Below are 24,183 nucleotides of genomic sequence, written 5' to 3' on the forward strand. Positions count from 1 at the left end.
CATCTTGAAGGCTGAGGAAACTGCAGTGCTGTGGGGTGAAAAGAAGTCCCCCAAGACAAAGCTGGTGTGGTCTGTTCTTTCAAGTCACATATATTGAGTCCTATTCCATCTATCACATGCCATGAAACAGTTCATTTTTTTAACACAGGCAATAAACTGAGTGTAGTGGTACATGCCTTTAGTCCCAGCACTCAGGAGGGAGGAGCATATGCATCAGTGTGAGTTCAAGACCAACCTGATCTACAAAGTGAGTTTCAGGAAGCCAGGGCTACACAGAGAAACTCTGTCTCAATCAAACAAGCAAGCAAACAAACAAATAAAATAATAAAAAGATTTCAATTCACCTAACATGGGGACACACTTAAGTGTACCTATCAACCTATATAAATCTCTCTAAAGTAACACTAATCCTGTCAGAAACTATGAAGAATGCTCTTCCTGATGGGAAAGAATCACTCACTATGTATGAACAGATATAGTGCTGCAGTGTGTTACACATACAGTGCTCATGGACGTTAGCAGGAGACTAATGCCTGCCTGTCTCTTGATATAATGAATGAAGTAGATATTACAAAGTAAAATATGTAGCAATATGAATATGAAAAGCTTATACATAGAGACCCTGTCTCAAAACAAAAACCCTAACCAACCAACCAATGAGGGGGTGCACTTCTTAGTACAGGAAATGCCTTTTGGTTTGTTTTTGTTTTCAAGACAGGGTTTCTCTATGTAGCCTTGGATGTTCTGGAACTCTCTCTGTAGATCACGCTGACCTTGAACACCATGCTAAATTGGGAATTCCTTAAGGAAGGGAGGCATAGAACATGGTAGGAAGGTTGGAGGGGGTGAAGTGTTACACAAAAGAAGAAAATCTGGAAAAGCCATATAGAAAACTGCTACATTGTGAGCCAATTAAACAGTAGAAGTTGAAACAAATTAGAGGAACACTAACCATGATACATGTCTACTTGCCACAGTTAGAATCACCTGAGTAGGGAGCCTCAACTAAAGAATGCTCCTGATTGCTTAGTTTATGTGGGAAGACCCTCTCCAACTGTGGATAGCACCTTCTGGTGGCAGTGAGTTTAAAAAAAGGGTATGGCAGAAGGAAGATTACTCATGTTTGGCTCTCTCAGCATTCCTTCTTACTGAAGAACCGGTTTACGTGATTATTCTTCTTGATTCTTTACTATATCAGAACCAGTGTTTCCAAGCTTCCACTGTGGACCAAAGATGAGCGGCTCTTTAGGGACATTCTGGGTTCTTGATACCACACCGGTACTAGCGAGGCATCAAGCCCTGTGAGAGTCAGTTACTGTGGCTCCGGTGGTCTGCTCTGACTGCTGAGACCCAGCCTATAGGACCAAGCAGCTACCAGGTTCTCAGCCTATCAAGTGGGATTCAGCTGTTGCTATTAATTTAGCATAAGCTGACTCTGTTCCCATGCACATGCACACACACACATAAATAAAACGTAAAAAAAAATCATTTCCCAGCTTGAAACAAACAAACAACAACAACAACAAAAAAGTGAAGCATGTAATAATGGCTGTGACACAGAAAACTAAGGACATCTGTAAATATGGTCAGATCTACTGTTAGAATATGGTACTCATAACCGTCCTGAGAGCAATGGAAAAGCTAACATATACTCATGTACAAGTAGTCTGAAGAGAGGTCAAATTCTAAGAGAATATACAGAAAAATAATGTTACAAGACAAACTAACACACACACAATGGATAACTTAATATCAACACGTAAATGGTTTTAGTGATCCAGAGAAGGCTCAGTGAGTAAGAGTGCTTGTCACATATGCATGGGGCCATGAGTTCAAATCTCCAGCACCCACACACAAAGCTGCGGGAGGCGACGACTCGTGAGCCTGTTGTTACTCCAGTGGTTTGCAGTGGGATGGGAAGTGAAATGGAGAAGGCCGATAGCTGCACCTGCGCGAACCTAAGTGCAGGTTCAGTGAGAGACCCTGTGTCAAGGGAGAAAAGTGGTGAGAGCAGACTGCCAGATGTCTTATTCTGACCTCTGCCAATGCAAGGTCATCCACATACCCAGATGCGCGCGCATACACACACACACACACACACACACACACACACACACACACACACACACACTCACACAGGATCCAAAAGGTTTTTTTTTGTTGTTGTTGTTGACAAAAAAGAATCAGTTTATTTATACAATGGTGAAACCTACTACTGAGACTAGTAGGAAAATCCAATATTGACAAAAAGCCACTTTTTTGCCCTCCCAACTTGAACACATCATTTGGTAGATGGGCATATTATAAACACCAATGACTCAGACTTAAAATAAAAGGAGAAATTGCTACCTGATTTGGCATAAAAAAGACATCACCGTTTACATGTAACACCACTGGAGTTTCTCCCTTGGAGCAACTTCCGCTGTCAGGAGTTCTTTCTCACTTTTTCTCAACATTTGCTCTAATTTAAAACCAAAACAAGGGGCTGGGGAGGTGGCTCAGTGGCTAACAACCATCTGTAATTCCAGTTCCAGGGGACCTGGCACCTCTTCTCACCTCCTAAGGCTCCTGCATGCATGTGGTACACATACGTACACTCAGGCATGCACACACATACAGAAATGCAAAATGAATATTGCTTTAACAAATCTTACAGAATTAAATTAGTGCACTTTCTTTGTACTCTTGTAGTTGTTTATTCAGATGTCTCACTGGTCTCTATCTCCAGGGATAAGGACACTTTGGACCTTAGGAGACATTTGCAGTGGGATGAGAAGGGAATTGGAGAAGGCTGATAGCTGTACCTAGCTTAATTTTCAGCTTAATGCTTATTTTCTAGAGGAATTAGTAGTATGGGGTCCAGAGTTTTGCTTTTAAAACCTTTTGAATGTTATTTTGATTTGTGGTGTTTAGCTTACATTATGTCTGGTGCTCTTGGAGAGCAGAAGAGGGTATTGGATTGCCTGGAACTGGAGCTACTGGTGACTGTGAGCCACCATGCAGATGCTGGCTATTGAACCTGGGTCCACTAGGGGAGGAGCCAGGGCTCTTATCTGCTGACACAGCTTCCAAAATATACTTTTAAGAATGAGGTAGTGAAAGCCAGGCTGTTCATCTCAGTACAGAGGAGCTAGAAGCAGGAAGATCACTGTGAGTTTGAGGCCAACCTGGTCTACATAGTTAGTCCAGGCAATCCAGCGCTATACAGAGGGACCCCATATCGATCGATCGATAGATAGATAGATAGACAGACAGACAGCAGGCAGGCACAGAAAAGGGAATGTGTCTGAGTAAACTCAGATATACATATACATGTCACGACAACAAACCCCTTTGTACTGGTTCTGATTTTATCAATTTGACACTAACTAGACTCATCTGAGAAAAAGAGAACTCAACTGAGGGGATTCCTGTATCAGATTGTCCTGTAAGGATGACTGTGGGACATTTTTATCATTATATGGGAGCCCAGCCCATGGTGGATAGAGCTGCCTCTGGGAAGGTGGTCTAGGATTGTATAATAAAGATGGCTGAGGGAGCTATGAAGAACAAGCCAGTAAGCAGCATTCCTCAATGGCCTGGGCTTCAGTTCTTGCCTCTCTAGGTGCCTACGATTCCCACACTGATGAAATGTGACCTTGAAGTGTAAACCTGTTCCTCCTCCAAGTTTCTTCCTCCTCCCTTGGGCCCCAGTGTTTATCATAGCCACATAAAGCAAGCTAGGCCATCGCTACTTTTCGTAAATAATGCTTGCTAATGGTTAAAAACTTTTTCAAAAGTGACAGTTCATCAAAGGAAAATTGTCTTGCCAGGCACGGTGGCACATGACTGTAATTCCGACACTCAGGAGGCAGAGGCAGGCAAATTTCTGTGGTCTGAGGCTAGTTTGGTCTATATAGCAAGTTCCAGGCCACTAGGGGTTACACAGTGAGACGGTGTGTCAAAAAATAAAACACAAAAAGGTCTTCCCACATCACAGGTTAATGTAAATAATATGAAAATGGTTAAAATGTAATCATCATGGAATTAAGTGGAAAGTGAATTTCTCAATGTATTTTCACATTACCAAGAGGTTATGATCAGGTAACTTGTTGGAAAACATGGGCAATTTGTATTTCTAAAGAACAGCATCCAATATATCACAGGAAATACTTTAGTGGTCATGTGGCACTAGAGCCCATCTTCATCTCACACAGAAGAGACAAATCTGCTGCTGTGATTACATGTGCAGACCACCATCATTCAAACACTACTCTTTAAAGACTACAACAAGAGAGATGGGCATCCTGTAGGTTATTTGTAAAATGTGCTAAGCATAAAACACTTGAGCCACAGTAATGAACACAATCCCCTCTCCTTACTAATCTGCCTGACTATTATTTCTCTTCACTCCATTATCACAGCCTTCCACACAATTAGCTGCTATGATTTCACCAATACAGAATTACGTTCAACACTGAGTCACTCTTATACGTCCTCCAAATTAAACACCGATTCTGCCAGAAAGCAGTCTATCGCTACTGAGGGGCATGACTGCATATGAACATATTTAGTGGAATTTACCAAGTCTATAGTGCTCGTAATCTTTACCAAGAGGACACAAACATCAGCTTATCTTTTAGAACAATTACTGAAGAAATGACAATAAAGGATAACAATATCTGTAAAAGCAAAATTTACCAAAGTAAAACTCCATAATTAGATGCATATGATACAAGTAGCTTGCCACATAAAAGAAAAAAAATTAGCAAACTTGTAAACATGATGTGACTTATGATTTAGCTTGGTAGTACCCACCTTTAATCTCAGCACTTGGGAGGAAGAGACAGGTAGATCTCCATGAGTTTGAGTCCAGCCTGGTGTACATATCAAGTTCCAGGAGAGCCATGGCTACATCAAAGAAAGATCCTGTTGCAAAATTCAAAAAGAACCAGTCTCCCCAAATGTATATACATATATACTTAAGCCTATCCTCTGATTAGATGGGAAGGTTAACATTTGTTATTCTAGAGGTAAATGGGAAACCGTGCAAAACTGAAACTATCCAAGAGAAAAATAAACATACACATAACAGAATGGATCTAAGTCAATACAGAAATAAAAGTGGTTTAGGGCTGGGGAGATGACTCACTGTGTTAAGAGAATTTGCTATGCAAGCATGAGGAACTGAGCCTAAATCCCTAGTACCTACATAAAAGGTGGGGTTTCATCACAAGCTTGCTTTTATTCTCAGAGGTATAGTAGGTACAGGTAGGTGATAGATCACATCTTCCTGACTGCCAGGCCAGCTCCAGGCTAGGACCCTGTTTCACGGGAGAAAACTGGTGTGCTAGAGCAAGAAAACATGTTCATAAGTCACTAACACATATACCACACATAATGTTTTGAGGTATTAAGATGTTGTTTATAATTAAACATAGATTAACAAATTTAAAGAACTGGATACTAGAACATGGTTCTGATGTCTAGCTTGTATGAATGTACCCAATGTTGGTGTCACTATATGTGGCAGTTTCTTGGGCAATGATTATGAAGAAGTACTATTATCTTGTAGGTGTATGCACATGTATAAAATTACACATGTCCAAGCAATGTTACTCATGAAGACAATAACTAATGAGGAAATTATTTAAATGATTGATAAGATGAGTACTAAGTTATAATATTTGACCATACAGCCCTAAAAAAGACAGCAGATACATTCAATATTTTCATGATAAATTCCTAAGTGCAAAAAGCAAGTCACATGCCAACACTAACATGTTTGTAAAACAAATTAAATGTGTGCAGGCATATGGATGTATCAGAAAAAGTGCATTGAATGCCATCAGTCTTCCAATGCTGATGAGTGCAATTGAATAGATAAAAATATGCTTATTTTCCTCCGAGTCTAATCTTGTAACAAAATGTGTGATATTTTCACATATTTCCTGTGATTCTTACAGATCCAACATGCTTTCATCAAATGTATAAAAGAGGACTATTTACAAGATACTAAACTATGTTTCTTAAATTTATTTTTGTAGTTAAAATATAAGATGAACCTTGACATATATAACATCGGAGCAGCTTGCAAAGACTTGACATTACATATAACTTATACAAATTAAGTAGTAAGTCAACATCCATCAAAATAAATAAGCATTATTTACTGCCATAATTTTAGGCACTGTTTGTATAAAACCCATGTATCAGAAAGTAGGCAAAGTAGGATGGTTTTTAGAGAAAAGAAAATACTTTGAAGTGTGTAGAATAAAACTAAAAACAAGGCCGGGCGGTGGTGGCGCACGCCTTTAATCCCAGCACTCGGGAGGCAGAGCCAGGCGGATCTCTGTGAGTTCGAGGCCAGCCTGGGCTACCAAGTGAGTTCCAGGAAAGGCGCAAAGCTACACAGAGAAACCCTGTCTCGAAAAACCAAAAAAAAAAAAAAAAACTAAAAACAGTCTTAGAAATTTAAGTTAGGTTTTTAAAATTTATTTAAAAGCTTTTTTTTTTTCATTTTACATACCAAACAGTTTCCCCTCCCCTCCCTTCTCCCGCACCCCACCACCTCCCATCCCCTGCTCAGAGAGGGTAAAGCCTCCCACGGGGATTCAACAAAGTCTGGCATATCAAGTTAAGGCAGGACCAAGCCTCTTCCCTCTGCATCAAGGCTGAGCAAGGTATCCCTCCATAGGGAATGGGCTCCAAAAAGCCAGTTTATGCACTAGGGATAAATCCTGGTCCCACTGTCAGGGCCCCACAAACCACCCAAGCCATAAAAATTTTAAACTGTTTTTTTTTTTTTTTTAAATTCATGAAAAACAATGAGTTAGACATTCATGAGGCATAGGTAGATGGATCTCTGGGAGGTCAAGGCCAGACTGCTCAACATAGTGAATTTTAAGTTATCCCATGCTATACAGTGAGAGCCTGTCTCAAAAACAAAACAAAACAAAAACCCCCAACACCAACAAAAGTAAAGAAGAATGAGACTACAGCTAAGAATACCAGACCCTGCCATAAAACCAGTAATCTCAATATTCATAAAAAAAAAAAAAATTCAGCGGCCCTTTAGTCACAGTGATGGAACAATGTACTTTTTTGTTTGTTTGGTTTTTTTGAGACAAAGTTTCTTTCTTTCTTTCTTTTTTTTTTTTTAAAGATTTATTTATTTATTATGTATAGTGTTCTGCCTGCATATATGTCTACAGGCCAGAAGAGGGCACCAGATCTCATTACAGATGGTTGTAAGCTACCATGTGGTTGCTGGGAATTGAACTCAGGCCCTCTGGAAGAGCAGCTAGTTCTCTTAACGTCTGAGCCACCTCTCAGCCCGAGACAAAGTTTCTTTATGTAGTTCTGGGTGTCCTGGAACTTTCTCTGTAGACCAGGCTGGCCTTGAACCCAAAGAGGTTCACCTGCCTCTGCCTCCCAAGTGCTTGGGGTTAAAGGTGTGTGCCATCAATGCCCGGCATAACAAAGTACTATTAATGAATATTTTTATATTAAAATATCAATGGACTGCTAAATAAAACACAAAATCAAATGAAAGATAAAAACTAACTCATGTAAAAAAATACACCATTCATTAAACTTACACACTAGTTCTGCAGCACACTTGACAAAATTATTTCATTATACTTTCCTTTATTCTCATGATTTTATTTTGAGATGAAGGTTTCACCTCCTGGGAGTAAGGGATCCTTCTTCCACTTCACCTTCATGGATTAGTGCTAACTTTTTACAATAAAAATTAGAAATCTGGACCCCAGACATGGACCTTTAAAAATGAACTGCTATTGCTGTTTGTGGAGGCAGACACCTTACATGGAAACATCGAGAAAGCTAACGCCAGCAGATTACCAATTCAGGGTCAACTTGGAATAGCAAAATATGACATTTCATTCACAATATGTATTTTCTGGATAATGCAAACCAAGAAACCCCCCCCAAAACCAGTATCCAGTACTTCATATTGCTGGCATTTATCAGAATGAGACAGGAATACCCAAGGGACTTCTCCAGTATTTGCTTTCACATTTGATGCATTACTACTTTTTGTTATTTTTGTAGCAGAAAATTAGATCTGGACTGTTTGAACATGTGTGCCAATAAAAACCAATTGTCTCTCTTTCTTTCTCTTTTTTTTTTTTTTTTTTCTTTTTGGTTTTTCAAGGCAGGATTTCTCTGTATAGCCATGGCTGTCCTGGAGATCTACCTGCCTCTGCCTCCTGAGTGCTGGGATTAAAGACCAATGTTACCACCGCCTGACCACAATTGTCTCTTTTAATCAAACTTGTTTGTTTCCCCAATCTTACTATTTCTCAAAATTTTTTTGTTTGTTTTTGTTTTTTTGTTTTTCAAGACAGGGTTTCTCTGTGTAGCTTTGCACCTTTCCTGGAACTCACTTGGTAGCCCAGGCTGGCCTCAAACTCACAGAGATCCACCTGGCTCTGCCTCCTGAGTACTGGGATAAAGGCATGCACCACCATGGCCCAGTTACTTCTCAATTTTTGAGTTGAACCAAAAAATGTTCCCATGTGTTTTCCAATGATGAGTTCTTGAGATTCATTCTTCTAAATGCTATGAAAGTGGTAATGAAGACTTCACAAATTCTATATTTTAGAATTAACCTGAACTATATTCATGTCTGTAAAAGAACCTGGGATAATTGAAAAATCTGGAAGATTTCTCATGTGTGAAAGATTTCTCTCCCAAATATTAACTTCATTGTCTGCTGGGGTCCTGAGAGAAACAAAGGCTGTCTGCATTGCGTGCACAAGGGTTCTCTCCAGTGTAAGCTATTGCACATCTTTACAATGAGAAGAATGCAGACGACTTTCTCTCATTGCTTGTAGCCTTTCTCCAATGTGTCTGCTCCCATGTATTTGAAGGCAACTACTAGTACTAAACGCCACATCCATTAAAAAAATAGCTTTACAAACCTGGCAGTGGTGGTGTGCGCCTTTAATCCCAGCACTATCAAGAGGCAGAGGCAGGTGGATCTCTGTCAGTTCAAGGCCAGCCTGGTCTGTAGAATGAGTTCCAGGACAGCCAGGACTACATTGCAAAACTCTGTCTCAAAAAACAAACAAACAAAAATCTTATCTCTCCACTATGACATTTTCCCACATTTTCAGCATTAACTTTCACTCTCCTGTAGTTTGATTTCTGTAAGAGCTAACCAAAAGAAGACTTTCTCTTGTTATTTGCAAACATCTTTATTTGTTCTACTATGAATCAGTGCATGTCTTCCCAAACGGTATGATGTCAAGAAGCCTTTCCCACACTGCTTACATACATAAGGTCTCTCTCCAGTGTGAGTTCTTTCATGTATTTCCAGTTGATTAGAAGCTATAAAGCCTTTCCCACACTTCTTACATTCATAGGGTCTCTTGCTGCTGTGGATTCGTTCATGTATTTGAACATAAAAAGCATAACGAAAGGCTTTCCCACATTGCTTACATTCATAGGGCCTCTCTCTTTTGTGGATTTGTTCATGTCTTTGAACATAAAAAGCATAACGAAAGGTTTTCCCACATTGCTTGCATGCATATGGTCTCTCTCCAGTATGAATTCTTTCGTGTGTTTTAAGAGTACTGGAATAACCAAAGGTTTTCCCACAGTGCTCACATACATAGGGCCTCTCCCCAGTGTGAATTCTTTCATGTGTTTTTAGAGAACCAGAAGAAGTGAAGCTCTTCCCACATTGCTTACAAATAAAGGGATTCACACCACTGTGAATTACTTCATGCTTTTGCAATTGGATCAAAAGCCTAAAGGCATTCCCACACTCCTTACATACATAAGGTTTTTCCCCAGTGTGAGTTCGCTCATGTACTTGAAGGTTACTAGAAGTAATGAAGGCTTTCCCGCATTGTTTACATACATAGGGTTTCTCTCCAGTGTGGATTCGTGTGTGTCTTCGAAGGGAAGTAGAGCGAGAAAAACTTTTTCTACACTGATTACATGTGTAGGGCTTCGCACCACGATTACATACCAATGACTTCTCAACAGTGTAAGTTATTTTATGTCTGATAAGGTAACCTAACCTAACAAAGTCTTTCCCACACAGTTCACACACATAGGTATTTTTACCACAATGAATCTTTTCATGTGTTTTTAAGAAACTGAGATATGAGAAGCATTTCCCACATTGCTTACATACATAAGACTTCTTTGCCTGGTCATGTTGTTCATAGCTTTGATCAGGTCTGAAACAAGGAAGGTCTTGTTTGTAGTCCTTATTTTTAGAAGGTTCCTCTCCAGTGTGAGCACTTTTATGTGTCCGAAGGGACAGAGGAGAACGGGAGCTGCCCCCAAACTCCTTGTGTTTATACAACTTCTGTCCATATTCCTGGTCTTCATGAGGTTTGGGTCCTACCTGATGATTTAGGGGTGCACCTAGAGATGACTGGCCAATGCTCCCTTCTCCACACACATGCTTCTCACATGTGGGAAGTCTTGGGCAAGATTTCAGGTTCACAGAAAACTCTGGAATACAGCTGAAGAGTTCTGTACTCTGAAGACTTTCTTTATATTCACAGAATTTCTCTACCAGTTGGCTTCTGCAAAACAAGGGAAGAGTACATGACTAAGACTTGGTTTATTAATGACTGAACAAAAGGAATGTTGGTTTCATGCTGAGTAAAAGTTTGTAACATGTTTAGACTGCAATGCTTTCCAAGACCACTTGAGGACAGTTAAAAAAGAAACAATGGTATTCATGTATGATGGGATATATCACCTTGAGAACATTAGGTATTCCCATAGCATTTTAACACAAATTTGAATTCACAATATTATACACATTCTGGATATACTTCAAATACACTGGATCCACCAGCATATTGGAGATACCAGCAAGGGGCAATGACCATTAGGGACAGTAGCAGATATGGTGTGATGCTGACCTAAGCCTCAGAGATACCAGCAGGGTGAAATGACCACTGGGGACAGTAGCAGATATGGTGTGATACTGACCTAAGCCTCGGAGATACCAGCAAGGTAGAATGACCACTGGGGACATTAGCAGATATGGTGTGATGCTGGCCTGAGCCTAGCAGACAATCTATGTGTGCTACCAGTGGCAGACCTGGAGAAGTGGAGCTGACTAAGGTCTTGGGAGCCCAGAAACAGTGAATCTCCACCAGACATGAGACACTGGATTGTCTACACTGTTGGGAGGCTGAGTTTGCCTTGATCTGATTATTACTATGCCCTCGTTCCTCACTCTTGGAGTATGAAATTATGCAACTGACTTTTTGTACCTATTCACTTCAAAGACTATTCACTTTTTAAAAAGATACTTGGATTTTAAGGGAATTTAGACTTTTAAAGTATTGAAATATCTTAAGACTATTTCTTGGTTTTTTAAAATTAATTTTTCTTTTCTTTCTTTCTTTTCTTTTCTTTTTTCATTTTCGTTTTCTTTTTTTGTTTTTGAGATAAGATTTCTCTGCATAGTCCTGGAACTTACTCTGTAGACCAGGCATCCCCCTATAGACCAGCTGGTATTAATAGTAACATGACATCATGGAGACAAACAAAAAGGACAGCTTACAGCCTAATATGGGGTGTTTGTATCTCACGTTGACAAGGGGTCAATTGTGCTGGTATTTTGTCAACTTCACAAAACCTAGAGTCTTTGTAGGGAACTTCAATTGAGAAAATGTCCCCATCACACTGGCCTGTAAGCAAGCCTGTGGAGCTTGATTGACAATCAACGTGGAAGTGCTTAATTTTCTGTGAGCAACACCACTCCCAGACAGCTTGTCAGGAGGTGTATGAGAAAACCAAGTAAGCAATGCAGTGAGCAGCAATCCTCCATGGCCTCTGCCTTCTGTTCACGCCCTTGACTTCCTGCTTGAGTTCATGCCCTAATTTCCCTTGATCATGGACTGCAAAATGGAAGGTGAAATTAACCCTTTCCACATCAAGTTGCTTTGGCTCATGGACTTCATCCCAGCAATACAAAGCCAAACTAAGACACTCTGTATGGCATGAAGTTTGTATATATGAACTACAGTAACACATCACATGTGACATCATCATATTCTAGTTGTCCTCAAAATTGAAATGTTTGGGATGTACTATTGCTGATGCTTAACACACGAATTTTAGGAGAGAATTTCCTGAAAGTGGTTTGATGCTGGATATCAAATGCATCTTTTACCTCTTTGTAAAATGTTCTATCGCACCACCAGCACTCTGGAATATGGATATATCTTTTAGGAAACAAATTACCTTAGTTTTCTCCAGAGATTTTCACACTCATTTACAGCCTTCTGGTTTTCCAACTTGTTTCCTAAAATGCAGAATCAGAGAAATAGTTAAGAATTATTATTTACAGAAAAAATATATAACAGCTAAAGTGAAGGTATAAGTGATCTGACACATGCACCCCCATTCCACTTCCCATATTCCATTTCATACATCAACACTGATAAGCTAGAAACACTGTCCTGTGATGGGCTAGCAAAGGCAATGCTCAAGTGTACCTATAGCAGCCAGGTTCCTCAAGGTTTCCTGCATCACATCTTTGTACAGCTTCTTCTGGGATGGATCCAGCAGAGCCCACTCCTCCTTGGTGAACCTCACAGCCACATCCTCAAAGTTCACTGACTCCTAAAAGCACACACATATATTTCCAGGAAAGTGAGCCTCATGGTACTGGAGATGTACACAGAATTAATGAGAAGTTGACATGACACTATGTTCCACAAGTTGTCTTGGTCATCACACTCTACTGCTCATACAGACGAAGATTCCCCCAAACACAAATGCTAAAAGTAAACTGGAGCTTTCTGGGAAGGAAACATGAAGATAGCATGAGCTCTTGGGCACATCACTGTGCTAATTTCTCTTTCTGCACTGCATCTTTCTAACAACTTTCATCACAAATTCTGATGGTTTAATACCCTCCAGGGAGTCAATATCAGCAGTCCTTAGAATGTGTGTGCTTAGAAATGCTGGAGAAAACAGTTCTCCTGGTATCTGGGAACTGAGATCTCCAGTGATTCCTTCCCCCCATAGCTATAAGAAGTCAGGTAGATTTCTTACATAGTTGATGACAACTATATCTCAAGTTAAAAAAGCACATGGACAACATCTGTTCTCCCTTAGAATCCTTGGAATAATCTCACAGGCATCAGAGAAATATTATCTGGTTAAACCTGAATACTTTCTCTCACTGATGACTCTTTATCACTTAGTTTGGTAGACACTACTTATGCATTTTTTATAACTTAATTTATTATGTGTGTGCATGGGGGTGAATGAGCATGCTCCCGTGCTCTTATGGAGGTCAGCAACAACTCGTGGGAGTTGGTTCTCTCTTTCCATCTTAACAAGGGTTCTAGAAATTGAATTCAGACCATCAGGGTTGCACAGTAAGTGCCTTTACTGCTGAACCATCTCAGCAGGCCTCTAGTTAATACTTACAACTTGTTAGGAAGCTGAGCATCTCTCCTGTGGTTGCACTAAAGGCCAGTATTAGAAAGTATATAGCTGGGTCCTCTGGACCATTCTTAATCAAACAGCAAACCAGACTCATGATGAATAATAATTTATTTCATTTGTGCCTTAAGTTGATTTCTATTGCCTTGATAAAACATGATCAAGTGCAACTTGGGCAGGAAAGTATTTATATGAATGACAGGGTATAGTCGATCACTGAGGGAAGCCAAGGCAGGAGACTCAAGAAAGACATGCCCACAGGCCAATCTGGTGGAGACAGTTCCTCAACTGAGATTCCCTCTTCTCAGGATGTCAAGGTGACAACCAACTGAACCATCGCACTGGCCCATCACACCATTTTTATTTGAGAATGTCACTGGACATTGGAACAATGGAAACATGTTCTTAGACAAATCTCTAATTCACCAACATGTCACCTCTATAATCTGTAAAACATGCTTTAAAGTAAAATACTTGATTCAATCTATTACCTGCAACTAATATCTGTAGTAAATGTCTAAAACCAGTCCCCTACACAGGACACTATGCTCCCTCATTGAAGCTGGCCATGTCAGAAGAGCAGCAGATGGCACTTGAACTTTGGGAATTCAGCCCACCAAGAAGCAAGGCACTGATAGGCAAGGCCCCGAGGGCTTTGGCCCCAGAATGTCTCTTGCTCCAGCTGTGCCCTTACATGTTTGCCACTGCCTTTTTCTCTGGTATCTGGTATGGTGTGAATGGGTGTGGGGGATGCCCACTGTCCTTAATGTAGTCTGATTACTCATGAAAATATCCCATTCTGCTGGGCCTTTTTACCTATGGATTATTATGAAGATAATTTCCTCTTAAGCTGTACTGTTTAACTGAGGTAATGATTTTGTGCAATAATAGTTTTAGTTTAAATAGAATTTTGATGATTAAGAATTTCTAACAAATACAGTAAAGGGTTGTTATAGAGATTAGTTTAGTTTAGTGGGAAAATAAATAGAGGTAAAGGCAGGATATAGTGTTCTCCCAATCCTTGATAAAGTAGGAGCTGCAGAGTATACAAAATAGAACCAAGGAAGTGTCATACAGCTAGGACTTATGAGTTTCTCTTTCGGAGCTGTATAGACTGTGGCTTAAGTTAATGACTGAGGAAAAGAATCGAGTCCCAGGTGTTAGCTCAAGTTCTTTTTGATATTGGGAAATGTGTTCACAGGTTTCGGTGTGCACCATAGCTAAAACAAACTTTTTTTTCTATAAACCTGGTCTTTTACTATTTTTTTTTTTAAGATTTATTTATTATGTATACAGTGTTCTGTCTGCATATATGCATCCAGGTCAGAAGAGGGCGCCCTATCTCATTACAGATGGTTACAGCCATCTCTCCAGCCTTTAAACACCTGACTTCAGGTAACTAGAAAACAAAGAACTGGATGGTTAGTTGGACTAGACTCTAAAATAAAGTGAAACCCCTAACCTGTTTTTCTGGCAATTATAAAAACTACCGCCTATATAAACAGTTATCCTGAAAGGCTCCTGATTTATGAGAAGTCTAATAGATAAATGTTTAACTGTATGTGGATTCTTAGGGATAATTTGTTTTTCACCTGTAATATATAAAATGTTTAATCATATGAGGGATATGGAAAACATGCTGTTTTTTACTTATATTCATTGTAATCACTCACATAAAAAATAGAATGTAACCACATTGTAATTTTTATATCGCTTAGAAGATTTTGCTGGGGTATATAAGCTGTAAGGGGGAAAAAAAGGAACAAAAGGAAGACACCAGGAAGTTGTGGAGAAGTCATCAGGAAAGAAAAAAAAAAAAAGGAAACCTCAGGGTCGAAGAATAGAACAGAAAAAAACATAGAGTATAACAAAGACCAAAAGAAAAATAAACAGAAGAGGAACTTTATCCCTTAGAAAATAAGCTTGCGTGTTTCTTCTCTCTGACTCTGCATCTTATTCCCAGTCTCTCTGACCTGCAGAAGGCTGGATCCTCTGCACCTCCTAGAAGCCACAGGTTTCCAAGTAAAAAGCCCAGTGACAGATGTTAGTTACTGTTGGTCTGGGCTGTCTCAAAAGCCCCTTCTCCCCAAATGAAAACTCCAAACAGGCCCTCATCACAGCTCTTGGTTGCCCACTACATTGTTACTGCGGAGGTAGAAAAGTTACCACCACCCTTCCCTACCTGTGAACCCTGAGAGCCACAGTAACAAGCAGCCTGGAATATAAGTCCAGGGTGTAATTGCATCAAGGTTATAGGGTAGGAGATCACATTCTGACTGGATTGAAGCCCCACTCCACTGGAGGAAAAACATATCTGTTCCTGTAAATCTGACCCAGAGCTGGAGAATTCACAGTATTAATAATACTAATTTACTAAATCGTAACAATCTCAATATCTATCTGTAGACTCATAGGTAAGTGCAACACTTATCCTTGTGAGAAATGTTTCTGTGCGCAGTGGACAGTGATTAATGCAGAAAAATTCACCACTTGTGAAAGTGAAACAAATAAGTGTCTATGGAGTGCTAGGGTATAAACAGAATATCTACACTATACCTCTGTCTCCCATCCGGGTCCCCCAGGCTCAGGAAACATTGACCAATTAGGGGCAGAATGATTGTAAAAGTCAGACATCGGGCTGAAACAATATCTTCTAGACATGATAGGACTACAGTATAAAATAACAGCAATTATGTTCATCTGCAGATGAAGCCAGTCAGCATTTTCAGCATGCATGAGGGATAAGCTGATAACCACTCACCACTGTTTGAAGAGTTGTGTCTCTTGGTAAATCAACTGTGCTCCAGAACATGGCCTTTGAACCTTGTACATAAGAGCAGCAAAAACTAGCTGGGTGGTGGTGTCCCACTAACCCCAGTGCTCTGGAGAAAGGAAGCAGGGGAATTTCTGTGAGTTTGAGGCCAGCCTGGTCTACACAGCTCGTTCCAGGACAGCCAGGGCTACACAGAGAAACGCTGTCTTGAAAACCCAAAAAGAGCGGCAAAAACTGGATTCAGTAGATGATTAAAAAAGAGAGAGACAGAGACAGAGACAGAGACAGAGAGTTAGGTGGAGGATGGAGAAGTTAGGAGAGAGGGAGTTGTGTGTGACGATGTTAAAAATATTGTCTATATGATGTATGAAATTCAGAAACCATAAATAAAAATAGTGTCTTAAAAAATAAATAAAACCAGCTAGGTGGTGGTAGTGCATGCCTTTAATCCCAGCACTCAGAAGGCAGAGGCTGGTGGATCTCTGTGAGTTTAAGGCCAGCCTGGTCTACAGAGTGAGTTCCAGGATAGCCAGAGCTACACAGAGAAACCCCATCTCAAAAACAAAACAACAACAACAACAACAACAACAACAAACAAACAAACAAACAAAAATAACCACACAACCAACTAACCAAATAGATAAATAAATAGATATATAAACAAACAAACCAAACCAAAGGGTTACTGCATGTTTTTAGAGATCAGTGTTGCATCTAAGTTGTCTACTTAGTTTCTATTAGAATTCCTGTCTTTATCCATACAAGGTTTAGGTTAAAGACTAATTAAAAATTTTAAAACAATCAAGTTAACAGTGTAGCATAAAAATTGAAAAATCATAGCTCTAAGTAAAAGTTTAAAAATCTTTGACTTAGAGAATTATCTTTATGGCAGCTATATGTATATAAATACTGTCTACATGTCCATATTATTCTGTATACATAATATCAAATTTGTTTATGAGTGAGTGCAGGTGGAGAGGCAGCTCAATTGTATCTCTCCAGGCCCAGAAAACACAAATTTAAAACTCAGTGTGGCCTTCTCAGGGTAAACTACAAAGGGAATCTGATGTCTCCAGGCATATGTTGGGGACTGATATGGTCTTCACATTATACAGTTCAAAGAGAAGTAATGAAGAACACATACTTGTATCTTTTTGATAGGGTGGCGTCTTTTTGATCATTATCACAATGGTCTTTGTCTTAGTATTGGTTTGCGAGACGGTCAATACAAATCCTTATCATTTAAAAAATAAGCTAGCTTTTGTAGGTCATCTTTCTCCAAGTTGAAACATTCTCTCCAAATTGAAGTATTTGCCCCAAGGAGGAGGCTTCACCAGCCTCAGGTGGTAAACAGCAGGTAAAACGAAAGATAACATATCCAGAAAGAATAAAAACTTGGAAGATAGCTGCAGATCCCTACCAACAGGCTCAAATGGAGTAAACTGCTGGAAGGCATGCTGGGACTGTGGAGCTGCATGGAAACTGAGTAGACGAGTCAAAGGGTGGCAGTGGCTGACAGACAAGATAAAGATTTTCCCCTTAGCTCTTTTGCTTTACTTATGACCCTGGTGTATATCTGTTCCAGCAGATTTCCATTCAGTTAACAGACACTCTCCAGGAATCAACTGCGGCATATAAACTGCTCCAAAGAGACCTACATCATGCTAGCCCCAGGTAGTACTGCAGAATCCGCCAGCCCTGGACTTGCAGAAAGCCAATGTAAACTAGTCCAGCCACTGTGACTGCTTGCTGTCTCTTCAGGCTGGGTCAGCATACCAGCTGCTTCTGACTGCACCCTACCATTGCCTGAATCTCCTCCCTCCCCCTCCCAGCCTTTGATCAGCATTCTGGACTTCCTGGGCCCCCAATTTCAGCTGAGAAGCATTTACAGAAGAGATTACACATTCTCTTACCATTAACAAAAGTCTGGGATGTCAGATCCAAAAGAAACACCAATACCCAAACTCCATAAAACAGTCCAAAGAGCTCAACCTGGAAAACAGAAGCATTTCTGGCCATGAGATCAAAGCCAGTATTCCTTAGGAACTTGGGAAGCCAGTTCCCCTCTACCAAAAGGAGGCATTTCCCTTACCTCTGGCAGGCGTCTGGTTGCCTGTTGCACTATTAGCATATGAAAGGCATGCCGGTGTCATAAGTACCTGTTACACATTTCAAAGTCCAAGCTAGCATCTGATCCCCACCACCTCCCTTATCCTAAACTTCCTGCAGTTCATGGGCTTCCCTTCCTCCACTGAACCTCTAAACCAGCTATTCTTGCAGGGAATTTTCTCTCTCTATGCTATGATCCCGCTTCTCTCACTATGGTCTCTCTATTCTGTAACTCCATTATTCTCCCCTCTCTCTCAGATAACCCTGGCCATGTCCGGTCTGCTGGCCATGTCCAGTCTACTTTCTCTCCCTGCTCTGAACTCTTCCAGATGCCCCAGGCTGTTCTCTCTCATGTCTACAATAAAAACCTTCCCTCTAATCATACCAGAGAACAGTCATGTGTCAGTTTACGCAGGCATCTCCGCACCTGCACTGCTGGCACTTCTGATCTGGTCCCTACAGACTTCCCCTTAGCCCTGCCTCAGCTCTCTCTCTGCCTGTGACTTCAGGACAGGCTGTGATCTCTGCAGCCTCTTCAACCATTTCTTAGCCATTCTGTAACCTGGGCTGTCTATCACTGTGTGATCTGCTGGATAGTGTTGGTGATTCAAACCGGGATAAAGGGCAGGTGTGGTAGTGCACATCTTTCATCCTGGTTCTTAGGAAGCAGAGGCAGGAAGCTCTGTGAGTTCAGTGTCAGCCTCCCCTACTTAGATGGGGAGTAGCAGGCCAGCTAGTACAAAATAGTTACAGTGTCTCAAAAAACAAACAAACGAACATAACAACCATACTGGGATACACGGGCAAGAGTGGTGGCACGGAAGTTTTAGCCCCAGTACTCTGGAGGCCCGGTGGATGGGGACGGACTTGTGTGGTTTCAAACCCAGGACAAATGACCAAGGAGCCTATTTAACACATCGAAGGGGACCTGGCCCCAGGTTCTCCCAGCATCTCACAGTCTACCTGTTACAGGGCCCTCCTGCCTGGCAGTCCACGCCCCCTACCCAGAACTCTGCAGCCCTGGGGCTGGGCTGCCTGTGCCTTGCTCTCTCCTTTCTCCCTTCCCCTCCCCTCTCTTGTCACATGACTCAAGGGACCTGTCCACTCTGGACTTTACCAGATGTCCCTGGGTCTGACTCTGGCTATGCTTTCCCATCTATAATAAACTTTCTCCCCCACCACACCTAGAAGCAGTCATGTTTTCATTTGTTTTTCATTCAATTTCCACAACAGTGTTGTCTATACAGAGAGTTCCAGGCCAAGCATAGCTAGACTTAGTCTCAAAAAAGAGATAGAGATAGAGAGATAGATAGATAGAGAAACGAAACAAAATAAACAAGAACAAAAAAACAAACAAACAAGATAAAAGATTGGAATAAAGCACTTGGATTGCCACTGCCCAGGTAGGAAGCAAAGTCAGGCTTATTTGACAAATTACCAAAAAACAGTGCTGGTGAATCTGAGTAGTCAATAAATTCTCACATGGTAACCTGCCTGGCAAAACTGAGGATATTTTAAAAACTGAAACAATGGACTGCCCGCTCCCCAAAATGGGAATTTCTTCAGGAATCTCATGCTGAAAGAAGGAAAAGATGCCAATCAAAGGGGGCGGGGGGAGTTTGTCTCTCAGAAAGGGATTTCACACCCTTCTAACACCTTGTCAGACCCCCTGCTGGGAAGAGGCTGAATCCCAACAATGACGGTCATTGGAGGGCGGGACCACACCTCGACCAGCACTGCTGGCATTTGCATGTCCTTGGTCCTCTTTAAACTTTCTCACTTCAGGACCCTGAAGACAGACTTAGGGGTCTCCCTGCATCTCTTTGTCCCTCCCTCCGTTGTGCATTCACTGAATGAATCATTTTCTGTTTTCCACTAATTTTTTGGCTCTCTTTATTGGCTTATTGAGAACAGACCTGATTTGGGGCACAAGTTGGGAATGTCAAGTTCAAGAACACAAATGTGCCTATTTGTTGCTCATATAACAGCCTCAAGGCTCTTGGGGTCATTGTTAGACAAACAATGTTACAGGACAAACAGAAAGGGCGCTGAGGAGAGCTTCTTTGGACAGTTAGAGCATAAGCCACAGGCAGCCATGTTGAAGCCCTGAAGGGAGAAACAGCCTTCAGTTCCCCAGGAGTGAGGGAAGTTACCTGCTCAAAAAGGTTTAGGGTGAGGACAGGAACATTCAGTGTCCCCAGACCTAACCTAACAACAGGCAGTATGAAAGAGCAGCGGGGTGAGGAACTCTTCAAGACTAGAGCCCAGGAGCAGGGTGTGGTGGTGCACCCCTTTAGTGCCAGCATGGGGAGCAGAGGCAGGCAGATTTCTGAGTCTTAGGCCAGCCTTGTGTACAACACGGGTTCCGGGACAGCCAGGGCTACACTGAAAAACCCTGTCTCAAAAACCAACAAAAAAAAAAAAATCCCAAACAAACAAAACAACAACAGCAAACAAACAAACAAACAAACAGACTAGAGCCTTGACTCTAAGCTATCCTGCATCTAGTCAAGACAAGAGGGAAGGCAAAAAAGTGTTCACAAAGGCTTGATTTTCCCCACCTGAAGTGCGGTTGCTCCTTGGGTGGGTAAAAGCCTCGGGTCATGAGGAATTGTGTCGGGCTGTGCAGGGCAATAGCCCCGAGCCATAAGGAATTGCTGAGCCTGAGCCTGACCATTCCTTCCTCTTCACCTGCAGAAACAATACGCCTGGGTATCCAGTCCCAGCCCGACTCTACTCCCAGTCAAACCACAAAAACTAGCTGTAACTTCCTGGTGGCTACTTAAGTATAAATACAGACTCTCTAAATGCACTCAACCTTCACCCCAGAAAGGTTGGGGTCCCTTGCTGTTCCAATAAAGTGGTCTCAGCACGTTGTGATCATGTCTGGCTGCTTTTCTGCCTCATTTATTTTTACATTGAGACTCACAGGTGCTCTGGGTGGCTGCGTCCTGAGACACTGCATGGGATGCACCGAGGTTTGGGGGAGAACGGGCCAGTGACCTAACAGTCACCATCCACACAGATTCCAGTTCCTCACTTTAGCACATGAGCCCCAGTTCAATTCCTAAGACTGCCCACTCCCAACCCTCTGGTGTCCAGACTGCAGAGACGCGGGGCTGCGGGCGCTAAGCTAACAGATACGCCACAGCACTGAACCCTCAGGTAAGGACAGGACCGCGGCACTGCCTGCTGGTCCAGCTCCAGCACGCCGGGTCTGGACAGCGTGGCCCAGAGGAGACAGACAAGGCTCAGCTGCATGCAGGAGGTCAAGTACCCATTACCGCCTCGAGATTACTGCTGCCTCCTCACCATACCTGGGACGAGTCAGCACGCACCATTTCCAGCCTCTGGGTGTCCTGGTGTCCGCCTGACGCTCCTGAAGTCAGTGAAGGAGACCTGGATACCTGGGACTGGGATATGGGATCTACTTCCAAAGAACACACACGTGTCGGAGAGTGGGGGAGAATGGGGAGAAAGGAAGGAAAGTCACAGACCTGATAGGGGCAGATTGCTTCACCTACGGAGCAAACTCCTTGTTGGGCAGTACATGCATTCAAATAAGACCGTGATAGGCCAGCAAGCCTTAGGCCCGCCTCCTGGAGCCCCGGGGACAGGAGAAGCAACTTTCACTGAGTAAGGTAAAGATCAAATTACAGACTCGAGGCCTCTCCAGATCCCAGAATCCTGCTGTCACCCATGCCTGAGCCCCATGGAAGGCTAGTACGGGGTGCTGAAGAAAGCTGGAAGGTGTGAAAGCAATTGCAGACCTTGGGGTTGGTGGAAAACGCCTTTCAGAGCTATAGTCAGCGGCTGTATCTGCCTCCCTGCGGCTGTTGTGGTCTCCCTCAAAGACCAAGTACCTTCCAGGAAGGTGTCAGGGCTAGATATGCATCTTTGTGGCAGAGCCTTTGCTGAGCATATGTGAAGGCCTGCGCCCAGCCCTCGACCCCACTACACCTGCATTAGAAATAAGACAGGGATAAAACTAAAAACAAAGTACTTGAAACAAATAGTTATTTGTAACTATGTTTACGTGTGCCCGTCTGTGTGGGGGTTTGCTCATGAGAGCAGTGCCCCCAGAGGCTATTGGATGGAATCCTGCCTGTCATCCATGCTGCTGTAAAAATGCTCCTTGTTGTGGTGAAAACAACTGTTAGGGTTAAAATGGATGTTAGGATGTTGGTTGAGGAGCTGGGAAGATAGCCTGGTGACTAAGAGCACCTGCTGCTCTTGGGCAGGAGCAGACTGCTGTTCCCAGCACCCGCCCCTGGCGGCTCACAACTAAATCTATCTACTAAAGCAGTGGTTCTCAGCCTTCCTAATGCTGTGACCCTCTAACACAGCCCTTCATGTTGTGGTGACCCCCAACCATAAAGTTATTTTTATCACTAGTCCATAACTGTGGTTCTGCTGTTATGAATCGTAATGTAGATATTTTTGGAGATAGAGGTTTGTCAAAGGGTCACACCCCACAGTTTGAAAACCACTGCTCTAAAGCATCTACTACTCTCTCTGACCTCTGGGGGTTCCTTCACACACATGTCCATACTCACACATATACATAAATAAATGTAAAAAAATAAAAAAATTTGTTACAACTATACACAATTAGATATGTAAAAATACTTTTCTAAATGTTAGGTTGAATATGTTGAGGTTAGGGACACTGAAGAAAGAAATAGGAAGCCTTACTTCTGGACATGAGGTTGCCAAGCTGATCTCAGGAGGAAAGCCAAGCTGATCTTGACGGTCTCAGACTGGCATGTGTGAAGCTCACCCCACCCGGGAGTCACACACAGGCACTGCTGTCCTTTCACATGTCCTTGCACTGTTCTAGTTAATTTTATGTCAAGCTGACACAGGCTAGAGTCATCGGAGAGGAGGGAACCAAAACTGAGGAAATACCTCGCTAAGACTGGCTGCAGGCAAGCCTGTAGGGCATTTTCTCGATTAGTGATCAGTGGGTCAGGGCCCACCCCACTGTGGGGCCCTGGGTTAGTGGCCCTGGATTCTATAAGAAAGCAGGCTGAGCAAGCCATGGGGAGCAAGCCAGTGAGCAAATCCCCTCTATGGTCTCTGCATCAGCTCCTGCCTCCAGGTCCCTGCCCTGTTTGAGTTCCTGTCCTGACTTCCTCTGATGATGAACAATATGTAGTTAAACCTTTCCTCCTCAAGTTGTTTGGCTTGTGGTGTTCCATCATAGCAACTCTCCCACTAAGTCATGCACCCAATGCACCTAACTGCAACAGACTAAATAGTGGGAATGGATGGTTTTAAAAAGCTTCTATCTTTCCAGGAAGGAGAACAACCCAGACAAACCAATAGGCAAGGAGGTAACCAAGTCCAACTGGAGCAGTGTCCAGATGGTTGAATGCCCATTTGTGACTAAATAAACTTGACGCTGCACTTAGGCATTTCCACTATTAGAAACTAATAAAATATGTGTAATAGGGTGGAGCACAAGGTTACTATATTCACATATCTTCCTAAGTAGACTAGACAATAATATAGGGGGAAATGGTTGCTCAAAATGAAGTAATAGGAAGATGAATATTCTTTTGCCTTGTATTTTTAATGAGGACATATACTTCCTGTCAAAATACTACTTCAAAATGTGATTATAGAATAAGACAGGAGTGTTGTAGTGAATGTGAGGTCATCCTGGGCATCATAAGAATCAAGTTAGCAGCTATTACCTAGCTATAGCCTACTTCAAAGAAGCCAAGAGGTGCTGGAGAGATGGCTCAGTGGTTAGGAGCACAGGCTGCTCTTTAGAGAACCTAGGTTTAATTCCCAGTGCCACAACATGGAGGCTCAAAACCACTTGTAACTCCAGTTCCAGGGGGCCCAGTGCCCTC

At 42.1% G+C, this 24,183-nt stretch overlaps 1 protein-coding gene across 6 annotated transcripts; it reads right to left on the reverse strand.

Moving 5' to 3' along the window:
* Window positions 1-6,566: 6,566 nt before the first annotated feature.
* LOC121820851 (uncharacterized) lies at window positions 6,567-21,998 on the reverse strand. 6 transcript variants are annotated; one of them, XM_076559318.1, is made up of 6 exons: window positions 21,640-21,998; window positions 18,127-18,205; window positions 16,202-16,322; window positions 12,483-12,609; window positions 12,229-12,289; window positions 6,567-10,550 (listed from the first exon to the last, which is right to left on the reverse strand). In XM_076559318.1, exons 3-6 carry the CDS (start codon window positions 16,250-16,252, stop codon window positions 9,188-9,190), a joined length of 1,602 nt encoding a protein of 533 aa, XP_076415433.1. In that variant the 5' UTR covers window positions 16,253-16,322; window positions 18,127-18,205; window positions 21,640-21,998; the 3' UTR covers window positions 6,567-9,187. The 6 variants fall into 6 exon arrangements, with proteins under 6 accessions (XP_076415433.1, XP_076415437.1, XP_076415435.1 ...); XM_076559322.1 differs by lacking the exon at window positions 16,202-16,322 and having other exon boundaries at window positions 21,640-21,997; XM_076559320.1 differs by lacking the exon at window positions 21,640-21,998 and having other exon boundaries at window positions 18,127-19,611.
* Window positions 21,999-24,183: the final 2,185 nt, after the last annotated feature.

The sequence above is a fragment of the Peromyscus maniculatus genome, chromosome 22 (assembly GCF_049852395.1).
Source record: "Peromyscus maniculatus bairdii isolate BWxNUB_F1_BW_parent chromosome 22, HU_Pman_BW_mat_3.1, whole genome shotgun sequence".
NCBI lineage: Eukaryota > Metazoa > Chordata > Mammalia > Rodentia > Cricetidae > Peromyscus > Peromyscus maniculatus.